The sequence below is a fragment of the Sebastes fasciatus genome, chromosome 5 (assembly GCF_043250625.1).
Source record: "Sebastes fasciatus isolate fSebFas1 chromosome 5, fSebFas1.pri, whole genome shotgun sequence".
NCBI classification, from domain to species: domain Eukaryota; kingdom Metazoa; phylum Chordata; class Actinopteri; order Perciformes; family Sebastidae; genus Sebastes; species Sebastes fasciatus.
In genome coordinates, this window is record NC_133799.1 from 19,156,159 (window position 1) to 19,175,601 (window position 19,443).

Genomic DNA, 19,443 nt, shown 5'->3' on the forward strand with positions numbered 1-19,443 from the left:
TGCCAGTTTCGTTTTTTAATGAAATGTCTCAACAGCTATTGGATGGACTGGATTGGATTAATTGTAATAACCTTTCCTCTAGCGCCATCATCAAGTCAAATTTGTAATGTCGGCCTCAGCCGTACTTTGTTTTTAGTGCTAATTCAGAAATGTTAGCATGCTAACACGCTAAACTAAGATGTTGGATATGGTGGGGGAACATCAGAGCCGGCCCTGACCAATTTGGTGCCATAGGCAAGATTTTAGCTGGTGCCCCTTGCATTACAGTGAAATTCCACCACCAATCATCTGTGTTCATACACTCACACAGAAACTGCATAGCTTCATGTCTTTGAGATTATTTTTATTTTGGAAACAAAAAACCCCACAAACTAATATGGTATTAAAGAAACTCAATTTAAAGAATGCACTGGGGTGATGCTGCGGGCAGCCCAGAAATAAGGCCTATTTAATAGGCTACATAGTTATGTTGTTGTGGGCTTAATAATAGTATTAAAATAGTATTAGTAAAAAATAGCAAAAGTTATACATTTTGAATTTTTTTTCTTCCCTTATTCGGGGCACCCCTGTGGATGGATGGCGCCCCTAGCATTCGCCTATACCGCCTATGCCTCGGGCCGGCTCTGGGGAACAAACTGTACCTGCTAAACATCAGTATGTTCTGCGTGGTAGCATGCTAATGTTAGCATTTAGCTCAAAGCAACGCTTTGTCAAAGTGCAGCCTCACAGAGCTGCTAGCATGTCTTCAGACTATTTTAGTCTTGTTGTTATTGATTGCCTGTGAGATCATTTTCTAATGGTAAAACATTGATTTGTGTTCAACAGTGGCTTGTGTATTGAACGTCCCAATCATTCATTAAATAAGAAGAGCATCTTGGCAGAATTTTCTGAATCAAAATTATCTAAAAGTTGTCTGGATTAGTTTGTTTGTTTAAGTTGTCTAATTGCCATCCCATTGGACCCGCATTTATTTTTATTGGCCTTGTAATTTAGTGATTATACTTGCTGATGAATCACTTCCTTTCTGATATTAAAACAAGCTTCTCATGAACACGTCCTCAGTGTTTGTGCCAGTCTGGCAGCCACCGTCCTCCCGAGATGCTCTCTCAGGTTTCCGTTGCCAGGCATCAGGGTTTTATCAGCACACACCAGCTCACTGTGTCGCTGAAACTTTCTGGAACGTCTCCAGATGGCACTAGCAAACGGGGAAAAGGAGACCACGCAGCGCAAGACGGCAGATTTGGCAGCTTCTTCAAAAGAGCTGCTGTTTGAAGTTGGTCCTCGTGGCTGTGTGTTTGTGTGTTTCCTGTTTCACTGTTCAGGCTTCTCAAGCTGTTGGCTGAATAGAATTTAGACACTTTGGTACTTTGGTGAAAGGTGGATGAAAACAGGAATTAAATGGGGAGTCCTCAATTTGGATAATGGCTCGGATTATGGCCCACAAATTACGGTGCAATTACTGGGCACTTACAAAATAATTATGGGGTACAGTGATCTTGTTAAGGGGTAACAGAACATGTTTTTCTTTTTACAAGCTTTAAACACAACATTGGCATCACCTCATCAAGTTGATATGGGGAACGTGTTGGTGAACAGTTGCCTAGTAAGCAGACACAGAGCAACATTAACACTCATTTGAAGTAGTGTTTTTGGCCACTTGATGAATGCAAGTCCAATATTAACTTTCCTTTGAGCTCTGTTTTGGTCTCCACCACATCCTGAGGGAAATATCTGTCTCTTTAGCTGCTAGATGCTCCATTATGTTCACCAGCTAGTCACCAGACAGTGACAGCCACGTAGTTTTGGTGTGACATTTTCTTATAAGGGGATACTTATTAATTTCAAGTAAGTTAAATTGGGCAAAACAAGTATTACATGGGAGAACTTGTGAAAGTAGCTCACTGGAACGGCTGATTTACAGATTCAGTAGGAGACCTTTGTATGTTTCGTGGAATAGTTGCTGCATAGTTATGGGTGTTTGACTCACTTGGTCAAAGTAATTATGAGCTAATTATGAGATATGTGGGCTGTAATACGAAGCAGTGTCTGTTCTCGTCTTTTTCTGTGTACTTATGGAGTAAATACAAGGTTTGCTGGCTGTAAAATTGCAAAAAAAAAATCAAACAACTATTTGCTATGTAAAGATATAGAGGAGTAATGTCTACCTGAGCAGAGAAATAAGTCACTCTCCCTCTCTGTGTGTTGTCTTCGGAGCTTCTCTGTGCTTTGTTCTACAGTCTACATTGTGCCCATATGGTGGTTACAGCTGATAACACCGTCTCAGCCAACGCCGGCGTTCCGGAAGCATAGCGCCCACCCTCCGGTTCCCCCTGAGGTTACCACTGTTAGCACTATTAGCTACTAGCCGCCGGCTCAGCCGTCGCCATGTTAAGAGCCGTGTGGAGGCAATAGATATGCTCTGAATTTCATATAGAGTGGTGTATGAATGAGTCCTAAAACTGGGAAATGAGTTAGCATTTTAGCCCTTCTGGTTCCCTCGTCTCGAAGTCAATGGGTTTTAGTTAGACTCCCGGTCTGTGGTTAAAACAAGCTGAAGAGATTTTAACGTTTCGTTTTACGATATAAAAAAACATCAGTAAATATCCCACTCGTGAATTTTAAAGCTGTTATGTGTTTTAAAAAATGCGGTTGCTAACAAGTGGCAAATTGAGACTACTAAATGTCATCACGCTGACTCGTCCGTCTTTACAGCCTTGTTGTGTATACTCGTGCTCATGTGCCATGGTGTAGTTCGTCCAAAGCCCAACGTTAGCTTTTTACTTCTGGCGATTGCATTTACACTTCAGAAATCATAAAAGTTGTGTTCATTTGTGAAGATAATTTTGCTGAACAAATCGTGCAAGTATCATAAACGTTTGTTTGCCACAGAGCTTATTAGGCACCTTTTAAATAAAGCTCACTTTAAAAGGACTGGCAAACCAACAGTGTGCTTCACTCCCCAAGACTGCTGCCTTTCGCCCACTGCTGCATCTTTGCTCAGTTTTTTATAAGGCAATTATTATTCATAAATTGTTTCAAAACTATTTTGAGAAAATATTAACACAGTAATAAAGCCACAGGTCTTTCATAAGTACAAAAATATTTCCCCTTTTATTCAAAGATTTTTTCTTTTCATTTAGTTTTTTTTCTTATCTCTTCCATCATGTTCATTCTCCTCATGTGTTGTGCATTTGGATTATGCATGTGACACTTTTCCACTTTGTGCTGCCTATCTGTTGGACGTCTATTTATTATTGGATTTATATGAGCTAAGTGGTGGTAGTGTCAGAGCAGTTTATTGTGAGCTGAGCTCGACTTTGCAGCAATGACAGGACCTTGAACCTTGAAGGGGGGAAAAATCAGCTGTGATCTCATCAAGCTAAATGGAGATACACAGAGAGTAACTTTTCCGTCTCTGCTTCAGAGGCCTTATTTCAGATGGACGTAGCGTGACAACATCCCTAACCCAGAGGATGATTTCCAGAGATGTCTGTTGAAACACTGAAGCCATTTGTTTCAAGTTCCAGTTTCACTGCAAGTGCAAAAGAGGAAGTTCAGCAGCAGATGAAGTCATACTCAGCATTACGACTACTAACCATTTAACAATATGAACATCCGCGGAGTCTTCTGGCTGCAGAAGAGGCTATTGTATTGTCACTGTATAATCTGATAAACTCTCTAAAGTATACGTTCGTAGAAATCCTGCAGAAGAAGCTGATGTCTTGCGCAGGTGTCTGGAAAAAAGACTGCAGCTTTTAAACAACTTGCAGGCATTTTAAAGACGCCAACGGCTCCATTTCTGGGTCATTTAAGAGTGCAATAAAACCAGCTGAGGTTTGTTTGGCTGGTGTGCTCCATATGGGGAATGTTGCTATCATCTGTCGCAGACATACTGTAGGAAGCCACGCGTTTTGAAGTTGTCTGTTAATATAAATCCAAAAGGGATCCCTCAGCATGTCTTTTTCTAGCAACGAATTTTACAAACGTGTCCACTCTTACGGATGTTCTTCCGCCAGGCTGAGCAGAGTTAGGCTGTGGGAGACCACAAACCATGAGCCGTTGTGTCAAGTCCAGCTTCTTTTTTTCAAATTTGACTTTCCCAAGAAAAAGCCACGGCAGTTACTTCTTTGTGGGTCACACACATCAGGGTGACCTTGTGAAAATGCATTTATCTTTGATAAGTTTATCATGGTCTGCAGTGTGTTGCAGTCTCTGGGGTTTCTTCCAAACACAACAGCCTGACTCATCAACATCGATCTCTTTCCTGCCAGAGATTTTTCTTTTCTTCTCTGCATCAAGAAGCCTGAAGGATCCTGACTCATCATCTGTGATCGCTGTCCCTCTCTTTCTCTCTCACACACTCTCTGCAGAGTTTCTGCTTTTTCTCCTCTCAAATCTGCATGTCCTGCTCTTGTTTAGGACTGTTTTGTTTATCTCTATGAAGGAGAAATCCAGAATGTGACTCACCTCTGGACTCCATGTGTGACCTGGACTCAACCTCGCTGCGGTTTTCAGCCCCCCAACTGCCTTAAAAAATACTCCTTTACACTCACAAATCACTCTTATCATGTCTCTCTACAACCAGTATGACAAAAAACCTGCCAGTAATTATGATGACGAAGGCAGTTTGGTGAGCGCTATTCATGTCTTGAGTTGATTAAATCTTTTAATTTGGGCTGTCAATCGATTAAAATATTTAATCACAATTAATCGCATGATTGTTCATAGTTAATCACGATTAATCGCAAATTAATCACATTTCTGTTCAAAATGTACCTTAAATGGAGATTTGTCAAGTATTTAATACTCTTATCAACATGGGAGTGGATAAATATGCTCGCTTTATGCAAATGTATTTATATATTTATTATTGGAAATAAATTAACAACACAAAACAATGACAAATATTGTCCATAAACCCTCACAGGTACTGCATTAAGCATAAAAAATATGCTCAAATCATAACATGGCAAACTGCAGCCCAACAGGCAACAACAGCTGTCAGTGTGTCAGTGTGCTGACTTGACTATGACTTGCCCCAAACTGCATGTGATTATCATAAAGTGGGCATGTCTGTAAAGGGGAGACTCGTGGGTACCCATAGAACCCATTTTCATTCACATATCTTGAGGTCAGAGGTCAAGGGACCCCTTTGAAAATGGCCATGACAGTTTTTTCTTGAGTTCCTATGACATGGTTGGTACCAATTCTTTAGGTTTTCTAGTTTCATATGCTACCAGTATCTTCACTCTAGCTTTAAAACTGAGCCCCCTACAGCTTCCAAATGATCGATTGTGTTAATGCGTTAAAGAAATTAGTGGCATTAAAACGAATTTGCATTATCGCCTACTTTTGATATAAATCCACTGCTGACAGACACAAATGAATCTACAGTAACTTCGTTATTTATGCATCAAAACTAACGACCTCCCTCTTCCTTTTCCTGCCGTTACAGACAGCATCATACGGGACAAAGACTTCGAGGTGATGATGCAGATCGACTGTGAAGTAACGGACACCAGGATCCTCCACATCAGGTCGTCCACCATCCCTCCTCTGCTCCGGGTCAACCGCACAGACACTTTCTACCAGCACTCCTCCACTGACGGCCAGGCCGCGCCTCCTGTCGGCGTGCTAATGGGGTCTGCTTAAGATCACCTGTTATGACTCCTCACCTAAACCCATGAAGACAAACACAAGATAAGACCTCGGTTTTTTGTGTGATGAATTATAATTTAAACTCCCTCTGACTTGATTTGAATGAAATACAAATGTAGCTCAAATTCTCAGCTCTAGTCAGACCCTTTCTTTATTGGGTCTGATATCCGGAGGTAGTCTGTAATAGGGTCCGAGCAGACGCTAGCTCCTTGTGTGGCAACACCGACTTCTCCCTGTAACCCCAGACGCCCCACATAAAGGTAATTGCTTAGCGGCAGGGGGCTGAGCATTGAACCCTGAGTCACCTCGTCATAACACAAATACTTTTACCCTGTAGCAGCTCTCCTCATGTCTGCTCTTTCTGTTTTTGTGCTCTTAATTCTGGGAACAAGCTGCAAAGCCAGAGGAGAAAACAAAAAATATTCATACACCTAAAATTGATCTCACTGGGAAGGTGTTTGTGATATTAATGTTGGGTTGTTATTGTCTCTGTTACTCATTTGTTTCTTAATTAAGGTACTTGTGAAAACAGTGAAACAGTGAGAGATGCCAGATTAATTGAATGCAGCCATAGAGGCGTTCAGTAAACTCAGGAAGTCAGGTGACCTGTGAGGCTAACCACTATGTTGTTGGCTGGTTTCCATTGATTTAAGGATTTCAAGTTTTGTTCAGTTGTTGGGTCTTTGCACTGTGCTCCCCTCAGATTCAGATATTGTTCATATTTATTTCTATTACTATGTCACAGTAAGACCAGCGGTTTGATGCAGTTCACTCATTTCTGGCATCAAAACTTCTTCTGTCAAAATGTATTGATTTGATATTTTCTCTGTGTGATTGGGCTTTGTGGGAACTTTTTATTCATATGGACTGCAGAAAACTAAATGAAATGTGGATTGGAAGGAAACGTACCGCAAATGTGGGTGGACATCCTGAGATTTTGTCCCAGAAAAATGTATCTTCATCAAATTTGACACCCCCTGCCTTAACAGTTGAGCTAAAAATGCCAATGTTTGACATAAAACCACTAGTGAGAGTCCTCACTTCTCCGTCCACGGGCTAAATTGCACTTTGATTTGGTGCTCTTGAGCCCATATTTTGTTTTAGGAGTTGCATATCTGAGAGTTTTTAGTACTAATTATTTGTAAAGATCAGGGATGCACCGATCCGACTTTTTTATTCCCGATACCGATACCGATACCTGGGCTTTGGGTATCGACCGATACCGAGTACCGATCCGATACCAGTGTTTAATTGATAATCTGTATGCCTCACTGTGTGGAAGTGACCGGGATCATTCCTTTATGTGTAAGACAACATCAGGCTTGACTTAAACATCGCTTTCCTAGCTTTGTAAAACAAAATGTAGCAAATAAATATAGATATAAATTTAGTGAAATGTTATTTATTATTAAAATAATAAATCGTACACCAGCAACTTGGTAAAAAAATCTTCAAATTTAACAGGAATTACAATTCAAGTGTAAACCTTTTTAATGCAGCAACAAATTGGTCAAAACTTAAACAGGAATTAAAATTCCAGTTTGTAACGTATATAGTATATAAACATAAAATTTAATTTAATAGATCGGCTCATTGTCACTGATATCCGATCCAGCTATTTGAGTCAGTATCGGACCAATATCCGATCGAGTATCAGTGCATCCCTAATAAAGATTTGCACTATAAATGCAGAACCTGGGAATGTCAGTTCAGTTTAACTGCCTCTTATTAACGTAAGATTGATATTAAATAAGAAACTATACATCATCAGAATTTGTATCTTTTTGTATATGGTGATAAAGCAAAATACTATACTTGTCCCTCAAAGTGCATTTCTTTTGGCTACATGGTTGTACAGATGGTTGTGTTTTAGCTCAACAGATGCCCATAAAAACATGCCCTCTGCTTGTGTTTTCTTAAGCCAGGCCGTGTAATGTGTGTGTGTGTAATTTTTTTTCGGTTTCAAAAATATATCTGATTCACCGCAGTGTTTTCACTGCATCCCAACAACAGCACTTAGGGACAAGGCTACAATTAAAAACTTGTTTTTTTGTATTCTACTGTGTGCATAAACCAAAATAAACACTGGATTTTACTATACCTTTGTGTGTATCCTTGGGGGGAAATTATATAACTGCATTGTTAATATTTTTTCAACGAGTACAATAGGTTGATTGTTCCTGAGTATTTTCTTCCCCAATAACTCAATTTACATGCCGCAACTGTAAATTACAGGCTTGAACAATTATTGTTTGTATTTATGTTTTTTCTGCCTCACAGTTGAATCAACGCTCATAAGTTATAATTAAAACCACTTTGACTTTAACAGCCATTAGTCAAACAAAGAAGACATTTTCTGTTATTATGTCCCAACTTTATTGCAGTCTCCTCAAAAACAGTCTGATATGGAGGGAGTAAGTGCTTTCACAAGACAATACTTGTGATATTACAACGCGGAGGACCTGCGGCATATGATGCAAAGAAAAATGTAATACAAAACAATGTGTATAAAACAGAAAAAAATTTAATTTCTCCACATAATTTGGGGATTTGTTCAAAGAGTAGTTGGTTCTTTTATGTGAATTGTTAAAGTGTTATTTGACCAAAAGACATGACACCTTTCTACATTTGTTTATCTCAATATATACAGTACAACTTGATGTGTTGACTGAGGAATTGTCTCATTTATTTCAGGTAAAAATCTTAAAAAAACCTTGATAAGAACAAAACAATTTAGTCAATACACGTCAGTACATTTGTACATTTGTTCCCTCCATACTGAAGGCCATGTGGACTGATCTACAATCCATTCAAACCATAGAATTAGCTTTTTAAAATAACTACTATCACCCCGGTACTAAGGGTCTACATAGGCAAACTTAATGTTATACGTGACTTGGTGTCCGTTGTCCCACGCGTACAAAACACCCTCTCTGGGATTGTAGTCAATCTGCGTGGTGTAGGTGTAGTTGTTGGTGAAGGGCATTCTGGGAATCATCTGAGTGTTTGTATGCGTGTCGAAGGCGTACTCCAGGTTGGCGTCCCTTTGATTGTAGCTGTCAACAGCGTACAGGACGCCGCACACGATGAAACAGTTCCCGTAGTGGTATCTCCTGAGCCCGGTCCTCCAGGTGGTCTCCCTCTGCATGCTGAGGTCTACGGGGTTCAGTCGACTCAGGATGATCACTTCCTGTAAGAAGCCCTCGTCGTCCAGCGCCGGGTAGATGATCCACAGGCCGCTCTCGTCCACGGCGAAGTCGACTTCCGAGTGTCTGTGCCACTCCCAAAGCGACGACGTCTCTTCGATTAGAGCGTCGTGCAGCATGGTCCAGGCGGCCACGTAACGGCGACGCAGGTCAAATTTGATGATGTCTCGGGAGAGGGCGCGGTTGTAGTAGAAGGCCCCGTCGTAGACCACGTGCCCGGTGCCGATCCAGTTGTAGGGAAGCTTGTACGAGTTGGTAAAACGGCCTAGAAAGGATAAAGAAGAAGCATGAGATTCATCATGGCAGGAGGAAAACTTTTGATGAAAGCTTCGACTACCGGCTCCTACCTTGTTTGAAAACCTCCAGGTTTTTGAACTCCAGGAGGTTATTCCCGTAGTAGAAGTTTGTGACATAGATTTTGTCATTATCAGACTTTGGATCCTTCATCCATGCTCCTTCGTTCTTGCCATAGGTGTTGTGAGTTACTGGCTCTGAGATTGTTGCCAAAGTGTCCTTACACTCCCCTGGGAAAAAGTCACAGAGCCATGAGTGAGGATTTAGAGGCACTTTAACATCAACCAGACCTGCGTCAAACAGTCTGAAAATAATTAGAGGCTTTTATTTTAACCAGCTGGAATCATGGAACGGGTGAGGTTGCCACAAAGGACTGAGCACTGAGACACAAAGTTTTAGAGATTCACAGAATAATATCCATTTTATAGTTTTCTAAATGACATGTGTGACAGTGACAGTGACAGTGTTAAAGCATGATGACAGTCCTTTCCATTTGGTATTTCAAACTATTTACAGCAAATGTTAACAAGGAAATTCACAGGATATTTTCTTTTTTTGGCAATATCTTTGGTGGTAAGCTCATATAATGTCGGTCTGTTGGTTATTTGGTCAGTCGGTCCACCACTTTGGTCCTGACTGAAATTGCCATAGATGTATAATAAAACTGGATACCTGACCCAAAGATGGCGCCTATTCAGTCCAATGAGAATTGTTCGCCTGGCGCATAGGCTACACCAAAAAAAGTAATCTGTGATGACGTCACAGATGTTTAAATCGCTTTTCTTGGCTTGAGGAAAGTTTAACAAATATGTAAACCTTCATGGATCAAAAATTCATAATCAACATTGTTGCTTGTTGCTGATTAGTATGTTAGCATGCAAGCTAACTTGCTAAACTAAGGTGAACATGGTAAACATTGGCTGTGTTCCAAATCGCATACTTTTTACTTTTAGTACTGCATACATATTGCAGCTGCCCTTACAAAGTATGTACTGTTACCTGTAGTATGCCTACAATTGGGACATACTACTTCATCATAACATTGCCCATTGAACTTTGACCCTCTTGCTCATATATCCAGAAGATTGTGGGTCAGATTAGCCAGAAAGGCATGCTGGCTTGCATACTGCAAAATGCTGCCGGATGTAGTAGGACATTCTGGTATTTTTGGCATACTGCATTTGACATACCATGTATTGGGACATACTTAATCTTTTTCTGGCATACTAAATAGTATGGTATTAAGGGTATTGGAACGCACAGATTGTACCTGCTTAACATCAGCATGTTAGCACGCTGTCATTAGCACTGAGCTCAAACAACCGTTGTACCTAGCGAGTAAAGTCTCACTGAGCTGCTAGCAGTTTTGTTCCATTGCACCTTCTTTCCCACTTGCCCCCAATCAACATGTCTCGCACTGTAACATGTTTGTAGTCATTTTCTTTAAAAGCATGAACGAATTTAGTATTGATTAAATTAATAGCAAAACAGACATTTGTTTATGTTAAATTTGACATGAAAAACATGCGATCGGTTCACATAAAAACTCAATTTACCAGTTTTTCTTGAGGGAGATTCCTCCTGCCTTTGCATTGGCTCGTCCAATTCCAGGTGTCCGTCCTCCACCACTCCCTCATTCCAGTCGATTTTGTATTTTTGTTTGACTTGAGGAGGCTGGCTGGTGGTGGTGGTGGTGGTGGTGGTGGCGGCTGAAGAAGAGGAAGTCACAGGTGTGGTGAAAGGCACAGTAGTGTGGGGAGACAAAGTGGTCAGTCTCTGTGTGGTAGGAGGCAAAGTCGAGCCTGAAGAGTAGGTGGATTCAGTTTCTGGTGTCGTGGTAGCAGCCTGCGTGGAGGCTGCCCGTGTGGTGGTTGTTGTGGGGTGTATGGGTGCTGAGGTCGAGGCAGCATGGGTTGTGATGGTCATAGTGGAGGTCGGGCTGGTAGTCAAAACCTCTGTGGTTGGGTTTGGTGCACGTTTGCTTGAATGAGCTGCAGTGCTGGTAGGTGTGGTTTGCATCTGGTCTTTCACCTCCTGCGTAGAGGTCTCCATCATGGCGGTTCTTGTCGTGAATGCTGGTAGGGCTTCCTTTGTGGCTGTATTTTCGGAAGGTTGGGTTGTGCTCATTGTCAGTCTGGTTGTTTCCTCGGCAGTGATGCGTAAAGAAGCACCGGCTGGTTCATCCATCAAAGGCCACTGAGCGACTCCAGCAGTGACTCTTTGAGTAGTTTCAGGTGCAGTTTCTGTGGTCCTGGTTCTTTGCGTGGTAGTGGTCGGCCCAAACGTGACGCTTCTCGTTGTGAATGCATCACTCCGCACATCTGTAGACACATCCACTGATGTGGTTCCAACGGCACTCATGAACGCATCATGAGTTTTTGTGGTGGGCTTTGTTTCTTTTGTTTTTTTTGACTTGCTGGTTTTTGTGGAACCGTGCAAAGGACCTGTTGTTTTTGGTTGAAATGATCTCGGTCCCGCCCTCGTCCTGGGGCGAGGGACTTTGTGTTGTAGAAGATTCTCCTCAATGAAGAGGTTATTTGGACCGTCACCACTGAATCCATACTCAAAAACTAAAAAAGGGAAAGGAAAAGATTTGGTCAAATTATCAGAGCCCCATACCGTCGAAACTTTAAAGAAAACTGTGTCTGAACTCACAAATTACAGTGCAAACAAACAGTAGAAGCCACAGGATCAAACCCATTTGTAACTGTACATTGAGAAGCTGAGAGATTGTGGATCCATTTCTCTTAATTTATGTTTTTTTCCCTGCTTTTAAGCCATACTCTATAAGGCTTCCACTTACAGTTCTCTCCAGGCTCCCCGTCATCCGCCACCATCGGATCTGGATCCGATTTATAGAAAGTCATTCCTCTGATGATCATTCCGTTGGGGCCGGTCTTCGACACCTGAGAAGCCTCCTTGTTAGCCACTTTCCTGTGAGTCACCTGAGGTTTGACCTCAATGATCTGAGCAGAACCATCTGTCCGCAGGAAGGACGGGTTTTCCCCAATAAACTTCTCCTCATACTTTTCCTGTTAGTGGACAGATGGACACACAGAACTTCTAATGAGGCAACAACAGAAACCAGTGCAACCAAATGCAGTAGAACGGGACTATAACATCTGTCTGATTACATACTGGGACAATATTTGTCCATATCAGCTGTTGACCAATGAGACTGAGATTTTACTAAAGAGTTTTATGTGTTTCGTCCTACTAACATCTTGAGTTTGACCTCTTCCTGTGGCAAAAATATGGGGGAAAATACTTAAAACATGATAAAGAGTGTGTCACAATTAAAATATACTAACACTATACTGTTGATAATGCTCTTTTCGACCCTTTTTGACCCCATCCTGATTGGAGTAAGTGACTCCAGGTGTGATCAGGTCCCCTCAGGTGGAGACTGATTACTTCACTTCAGTTCCTGCTGGTTCAGAGCAGACAGATCACATTCAAGTGTCTCCAGTCCCTCATGCGTTCCTGACAACGTGAGTTTCTTTTTTGACATTATATTGTTTGAATTATGCTGTTTGGTATACTTTTTGGTAAACTTCACCTTTGAACACTTTGGGAAACCTAACAAAGTAAAATGTATTTCCAAGGACATGGAACAGAGTGGTGCAGGAATGAGTCCTAAAACCCGGATGAGTTAGCCGTTTTGGCACGTCTCAAAGTCAATGTTTGTTTTTTAATGGGGTTTAGTTACAGGCCTGAAATAAGGTCTGTGGTTAACACAAGCTTAAGAGATTTTAACTTTTTGTTCTACGACACAAAATACGTCATTAAATACCCCACTCGTGAATTTTGAAGCTTTTACGTGTCTAAAAAAAGGCGGTTGCTTGTTGCTTTTAGTGGTGTTGACGTGAAGTCATGTGAACGTGGTGTAGTTAGTTTATAGCCTAACGTTAGCTTTTTACTCCCGGCGATTGCATTCACACTTTAAAAATCATAAAAGTGTTGTTCATTTGTGGAGATTATCTTGCTGAGCAAAAAAGTGTAAGTATCATAAACATGTGTTTGCAGAGTTTATTTTCTGCAATAATCAAAAATCCAATGGAAAAAATCCCATTAGCTTTTTATTGAGGGAACCAGTACGATGCTAATTTCCTGGTTGGCCTAGAAAACCACATCATCCTTGCACCACTCTATTACTGTCTTTGGTTAGTGGGTTCCTGGGTACATTGTGACATCACTACTACAAACGAGGCAAGAAAGGAGCAGTCTGACAATCAGATGGACTTTAAACAAACCATCAGTTTAGATTATCTGAACCACTTTTTTTTCTTTTTTAAGTAAATTAGCAAATCCAAAATGTAGGTAATAATTCCTCATTGCCGTGGGCACAACTGCGGCAAGACCATGGGTCAAAGCTGAACCAGGAAGTCAGTCCGTAAACTGTGACTGATTAAAATGGACATTTTGGATAATACTTTTAACATTTACCTTCTTTTTCGCTTCCAAATAAGTTTGGTTAACCTGGAGTTTGTTTAAATCAAGTATGATAATTTAACCACTTTTCTTTTTTTTTTTTAGGTATGTGGCCAGATTCACAGATCTCAGCAATTAAACTGGTGAGTACAATGTTATTATTACTGATAAATGATGACTAAAACTACAAAATGTGACCCAAGTTGCAATAAACCTGAATTATCCTTTAATAAAGGGGAAACTTTTAATAAAATAAATGAATAATTCAAGTTTCAGTTTTCATTAATAACCTTGTTTAATGCTTCTTAATAGAGCTCTAGTGAAACATATTAAACTGGTGAATCACTTGCATGTGAAGTCCTGATCTGTCCAACACTGCTGGACGAACTCTCCAGTTCATATTAAAGCTGTCATGGATCAGGTCCCAGGGGTTCAGTCACTGGTCTGAGGTCTGCTATTGTCTACTGGGTCTGCCAAACTTTCCAATTACGTCAGTAACGTGTTTACACATTTATATCATAGAGATGATGATTTTATGATGGAATTTGTGGAAAGAACACATAATTGCTGCTTTTGTTTTGAAGATATGCAGGACGTAATAATGCTTTCGCAGTCTGAGCAGCAACATGTGAATCCAATCACTTCTTTAATACGTATAAAGTTAATTAAATCACAAATGCTTTTTAATATAGAATACTGTTTATCGGGATTTGTCTTACACTTTTAATGTGTGTGTAAACCGTAAAAATAGTGGTAGCACTTCAATTTACAGCACAATATTTACTCAGTATTTACATATTCAGATAATTCTGGTGGAGTCTTGAGTACCAGGCAACATTGTAGCAACAAGTACAGTATTTATCTAGTATTTATGAGTTAATGTGCTGTAATAATAGCTTACTTACTTTCCAGGAATAACCGTAGTAGTAGTAAATATCATGAGACATATACAGTATGTACTAGGTAGGTGTACTATAATAGCTACAAACAACCTGTAATTATTTACAGATAGGACTCCATGTACTTTGCTGTATAAGTAATGTTATATAATCATCTGGTAAATACTAGGAATTACTGTATAACTTCTTATCTTATTTAATGATACTAGCCAAGTGGTGTTCTTAGTGTGACAGTAATGTCATGTATAGCATGTACAACTTTATTTTTAGGTGTTAACTACCTTTTAAAGCAAACACTTATTATTTACAGTATGTTCGTATTACTTGGTAATAAAGATAATCACCCTTTTGCGTCAATAATTTCCTAGTACCTAGTATAATACACAGTAAATACTACACCTAGAGAATGTGATATGTGATAGCACTAACTACAGGCAAAAAGATTGTTGTCAAAAATATTGAAGTATCGATACATATCGATACTGAATATTTGTATCAATACTAATTTTCCACAGTATTGATACACAAGTACCAGCTACGCTTTCTGCTGACACACACACACAACGCTATTTATCTTTTAATAAAAATCTACAATTTTATGCCCTCAATGTTTTCCCTGATTTATTGAAAATGGTATTGAATATCGATATTTTTTAAGATATTTTAACGAAGATAGAAATTTGAATATCGTGACAACCATATTAAGTACCAATATCTGTTTAGTTTTACATATATATACTGTGTTATTATAGTACAGCAAAGAACTACCTATGCCACAGAATGGCGTTCATAGCCCTTTTCTTTACCTCTACATCACTAACCCCAACTATTGTTAACCCTGTTATATCAAGAGGTCACTTACATCTGGATGTTTATACACTGCGGCCCTGCTGACCTCACTGAGTCTCTTCTGGTCCTGATGCTGGTGCGATGGAGAGGTGGGGGGGCTTTCGGTCACATCCGCCTGGATCTGAGGGCTCTTCTGGGGCTTCACCTCATCCATTGTGTGGTTCGGAGACACGGCCTTCACGCAGTCATGACAAATCGAGATATTAACTTCACAGAAATAATATGCATGTTCTTTTATGGAAAATAGTCTGCAGTCATCAGAAGTCTTAATCACTAACAGAAGGAACAAGTTCTAGTTGAGCGCCGACTATCTTGAGTCATTAATTGGCCTTTTTCACAGCAGACTTTTTTGCCTTGTCATAATAGAAAAAGCACATCAATCCGTTCTATTCAAGTAGTCATGACAGTGTGAAAGCGAGTCAGCATGAACAATCATAAGTCATTTTTTATCATTTACACCTGTGCTTTTATTCCTGTGGCAGGCAAACATGTCTTACACTTCCCAGAATGCACTTTAAGAAGTGGACGTGTAGTGACGTCACTACACGTCCACTTCTCTACTATACCGACCTTTTCACAAGTCCTACCAGGGCAGATGCAGCTGAAACTAATAAAAAGAACAATGGATACGCTCGATTTATCCATTAATTTTATCACCTGCAGCTGTGTTTTCTATGCCATCATCATTTCAGAAGCAAATGCGGCAGCTATTGCCCCGACAGCTTTCTGAACATCAGGCAGGTACAGTGACTCTGTCATTAAGTGTTTTAGTCCAATTTACTGATTCACTGATTCAGCGCCCATAGGGAGTGGCACACATGCAAAACACATTTAGGGGCAACTATAGATATGATTTGGACCAAGTTTGACAAATCAAATCTCAGGCAGCTGCGGTTTATAGTCGTGAGAAAAAAGAAAACCCTACTATGTGTGGTATGTAAGAATTTTAATATTTGCAAGTTGTTCCAATCATGATTAATTTTAACTTTTTTTATTTTATTTAATGACTAATAACCCACATGGTGCATTCACACAGGTGTTTCCAATGACTAATACACAGGTGTTTTCAGTTATTTTTGGATAATTAGACTCTTCCCTGTGTGGGCATGTAACCCTCCGCTTAGTTTTGTTGCACCTGTTTGGGTGGAACAACTTCATGATTTCTGATGTTTATGATTCATTTAAGTACATGGAGTTCACTTCTGATCCAATTCAAGTATAACATTCTCACTGCTGGGAGGCAAATTGTTAATGTTTGTTCATTTCCTCACATTAAAGAATACATAGTGTAAGCTATAGGGCTGTCCTTGCCCAAAGAAACTCTAAGTCGACTAACATTAACACGATTTTGTTGACTAATCAATTAGTTGATTTAATCGACAGATCTGTAAAACTGAGTTTCTCCACACTAAAGCACCACTTTAAATCTTGTGTTTACCAGAGACGTACTCGTAAGTTTCTTGGAAATAAGTCGCTCAGCAATGAAAAATGCATAAAAAACGACTAATCGACCAAAGAAATCTTAGTTGACTTAAGACCAAAACGCCCGATCAGCAGACTAATCGACTAGGAGGGGGCAGCCCTCTTGTAAGCTTTGAACTGACACATTTACTTAAGTAAAAATACTATTCATTTAACATTTAGTATAACATTTGGTTAATATTTGTATCTTTTAATAATTAATAAGAAGTATAAAGTGGTTTAATAAATGGGGGAAAAAAAGACCAAAGAAGATATTTTGTTGGTCTATTATAATCAGGTCATTCCTCTGGCAGATAAACTTCCACGTGTGATGGAAAGCCTGTGAGCACTCCTCCCAGGTCCTGCCCCTAATAAATCTGGAAACTGGTTTTACTGGAACCACTGAATCCAGAAGCCATCAACATAAACACACCTGTTGCTACCAACAGTTTGTTACACCAACATAGTTGCATTAATCTTTGCACAAAAAAGGAACACTGTTACTGTACCTTTTCAATGTTGTCCATGCGATCCAGCAGCTTGTTGGTAACTGAGTGCAGCTTCAGTAGATCCATCCCATAAAAGGAGCCCTCCAGCAGCTCCAGGATGGTGGAAAGCTAGAAGGATCAAGTGGATTCTGTCAAAAAGGGTTTACCAATTCAAGACATGCCAACAGGTCTATCATCCAATACCATCCAAACTTTGAGTCTCTGGTTATGGATCAAATGTGGGGCTATCCTTTCCTGAATGTGATCAACTGTGATATCCATCCATACCCCCAGTGATCCAGGCCTCTCTAGAGATCAACAGCAGCCTGCAGCCTGTTGGCACAGGACTTATCGGAGGATCTAATATACACTGTAAACAATTGCTGTTAATTTACAGCAGGATTTCAACAGTATTAACCTGTTATTGCTAAAAACAGAGCTTTACTGTTAATACAAAAGAAAACCTGTTAAATTAAAGGAGCTCATTGGTTGTTTTTTAACTGAACTATAATGCATTCTTAAAAAACAGCACTTTACTGCTGATCAACTGTCTAAAGTATCATCAGTAACAGTTTCATGCAGGTTTTTTTTAATTCTGGGACCTGATCTGCACATGTGAGGCTTGTACATTGTACATGATTGTAAAATCAGTGAATTAGCTTTATTGTTCTTCACTCACATGTTGTTATGGTTTGCATTCTGTGCTTGTAGCCAGCTATAGACAGACATTTTGGGAAAAGTGTCAACAAGTCTATTATAGCCTTTTTCCTAACAAGTTCCTTTAATTGTATTTAGTGTGATTATTCCTATGTCTGTAACCTGCTAAGTCTATTCATCTAGGCAAACAAATGTTTATTAAAATGTATGTAAAACCTAAATAGTGCATTAAAACAAATCAGTAAGATAATGTAAAAGAAAGGTGGAAAAACAGATATAATGTATCTTTAAACAGTAAATTAACTGTGAAATTAATAAAAGTTCAAACTGTATTTTTCATTAACAGTACAAAGCTGTAAATTTCCGCGACAGCATAATAATGTTAATTTTACAGTAACATAAAGGCAACCCTGCTGCCATCAGTTCCTTACTGTTATTTTACTGGGGGATTCTTAACAGTGCATGGATAATTCACTTCACCTTGACATTCTCTTCCCCAGCTTCTCTAAGTTTTTTCAGCCTGTACTCTCCCTCGCACGGGTTGACGGCAGACGGAGGAGCGATGCAGGCGCACTTGCACTGCGGTCCGGATGTGATGGTCTCCACGGTGTAGAAGTCCTGCTCGGTGGCGCTGCCTTCTTCTATCCGCCTGCAGGCGCTCCTGCTCAGCGGTCTGACAACACATTTACACCGACAGTCAGAGCCTTCCGAGAGGGCTTTCACTTTGTCATAATCACCCAGCAGCTACAAAGAGAAGAGGATGGGTTTGTTGCACCAATCAAAACAAGTTTGAACTTTTACGCACGAAATGATCCATAAGAAAATGTGTGAAGAAAAGAAAAAAAGGACATGTCCTCCTACCTTAGAGAGGATGCTCTCATGGCCATCCACCTCCTCCTGCAGCCTGTCATCTGGCTCTGCCTCGCTCTCTGACCTGGGATGTGCAGCCCAGGTCTTTGGAGCTGCAGAGCACCGTGGAAAAAGCGCACAGCACATGACGGTGATGATGCATAACTTATACATGATGTGAGGCTCACAGAGCAACGAAAAGAGAAATAATATTGCAGGTATGCAAGCAGGCACAGCCTGTCACAAGTTACTTTAGCTGCCAAGAAAATGTCATAGCCTTTCTTCTGGCTCCAGAGTTAGAGAGGTGCATCCAGAAGCGCCATCAGATCATTGAGCTTTATGGCGCGATGTCATCTTGTTCATCTTGGTCAGTGAACGCTGCAGGATAACAGCTAGTGCGCTCTGTGAAGGAGCAGCCGGCTGCTGCTGCTGCTGCTGCTGGAGGCGGACCTGCAGCACACTGGCGAGGAGGAGTTGAGCTGCTTCAAGTGGCTTCTTCAAACATGAAGTGCAGCACAATTATCAGTCATGACTCATGAGTTAAAAAAACAAAAACATTTTATGCTTCAACTTGATTTTTCTTTGAGATTCAAGTTGCAGTTTAAGGTTAAATCATATTTCCAGCAGCCTGTTGCATATTGATGTGATGCT

At 40.3% G+C, this 19,443-nt stretch overlaps 2 protein-coding genes and 1 long non-coding RNA gene across 3 annotated transcripts in view; 2 read left to right on the forward strand and 1 right to left on the reverse strand.

The window, feature by feature from the left end:
• atf6 (activating transcription factor 6) overlaps positions 1 to 7,758 on the forward strand; it is a 44,029-nt gene extending 36,271 nt beyond the window's left edge. The window contains exon 16 of the mRNA XM_074635525.1: positions 5,456 to 7,758. Within this exon, the coding sequence (XP_074491626.1) occupies positions 5,456 to 5,652 (197 nt within the window). The 3' untranslated portion in view covers positions 5,653 to 7,758. The remainder of the gene's footprint in view (positions 1 to 5,455) is intronic.
• Positions 7,759 to 8,010: 252 nt separating this feature from the next.
• olfml2ba (olfactomedin-like 2Ba) lies at positions 8,011 to 19,206 on the reverse strand. Its single transcript, XM_074635521.1, has 8 exons — positions 18,805 to 19,206; positions 18,424 to 18,687; positions 17,308 to 17,415; positions 15,351 to 15,512; positions 11,962 to 12,190; positions 10,715 to 11,728; positions 9,212 to 9,388; positions 8,011 to 9,129 (listed from the first exon to the last, which is right to left on the reverse strand). Exons 1-8 carry the CDS (start codon positions 18,964 to 18,966, stop codon positions 8,516 to 8,518), a joined length of 2,730 nt encoding a protein of 909 aa, XP_074491622.1. The 5' UTR covers positions 18,967 to 19,206; the 3' UTR covers positions 8,011 to 8,515.
• Positions 12,557 to 18,579, forward strand: LOC141767852 (uncharacterized). Its single transcript, XR_012593946.1, has 3 exons — positions 12,557 to 12,649; positions 13,695 to 13,732; positions 18,444 to 18,579. It is a non-coding gene; the product is annotated as an uncharacterized LOC141767852 (long non-coding RNA).
• Positions 19,207 to 19,443: the final 237 nt, after the last annotated feature.

Bases quoted from the DNA above. Each gene is read 5' to 3' on its own strand.
- olfml2ba (XM_074635521.1), bottom strand. From the start codon at position 18,966: ATGTATAAGTTATGCATCATCACCGTCATGTGCTGTGCGCTTTTTCCA. The intron at 17,416-18,423 runs GTGAAGTGAATT...TGATCCTTCTAG, and splicing joins CTGGGGAAGAGAATGTCAAG to CTTTCCACCATCCTGGAGCT. The intron at 12,191-15,350 runs GTAAGTGACCTC...GTCCACTAACAG, and splicing joins CAGTGTATAAACATCCAGAT to GAAAAGTATGAGGAGAAGTT.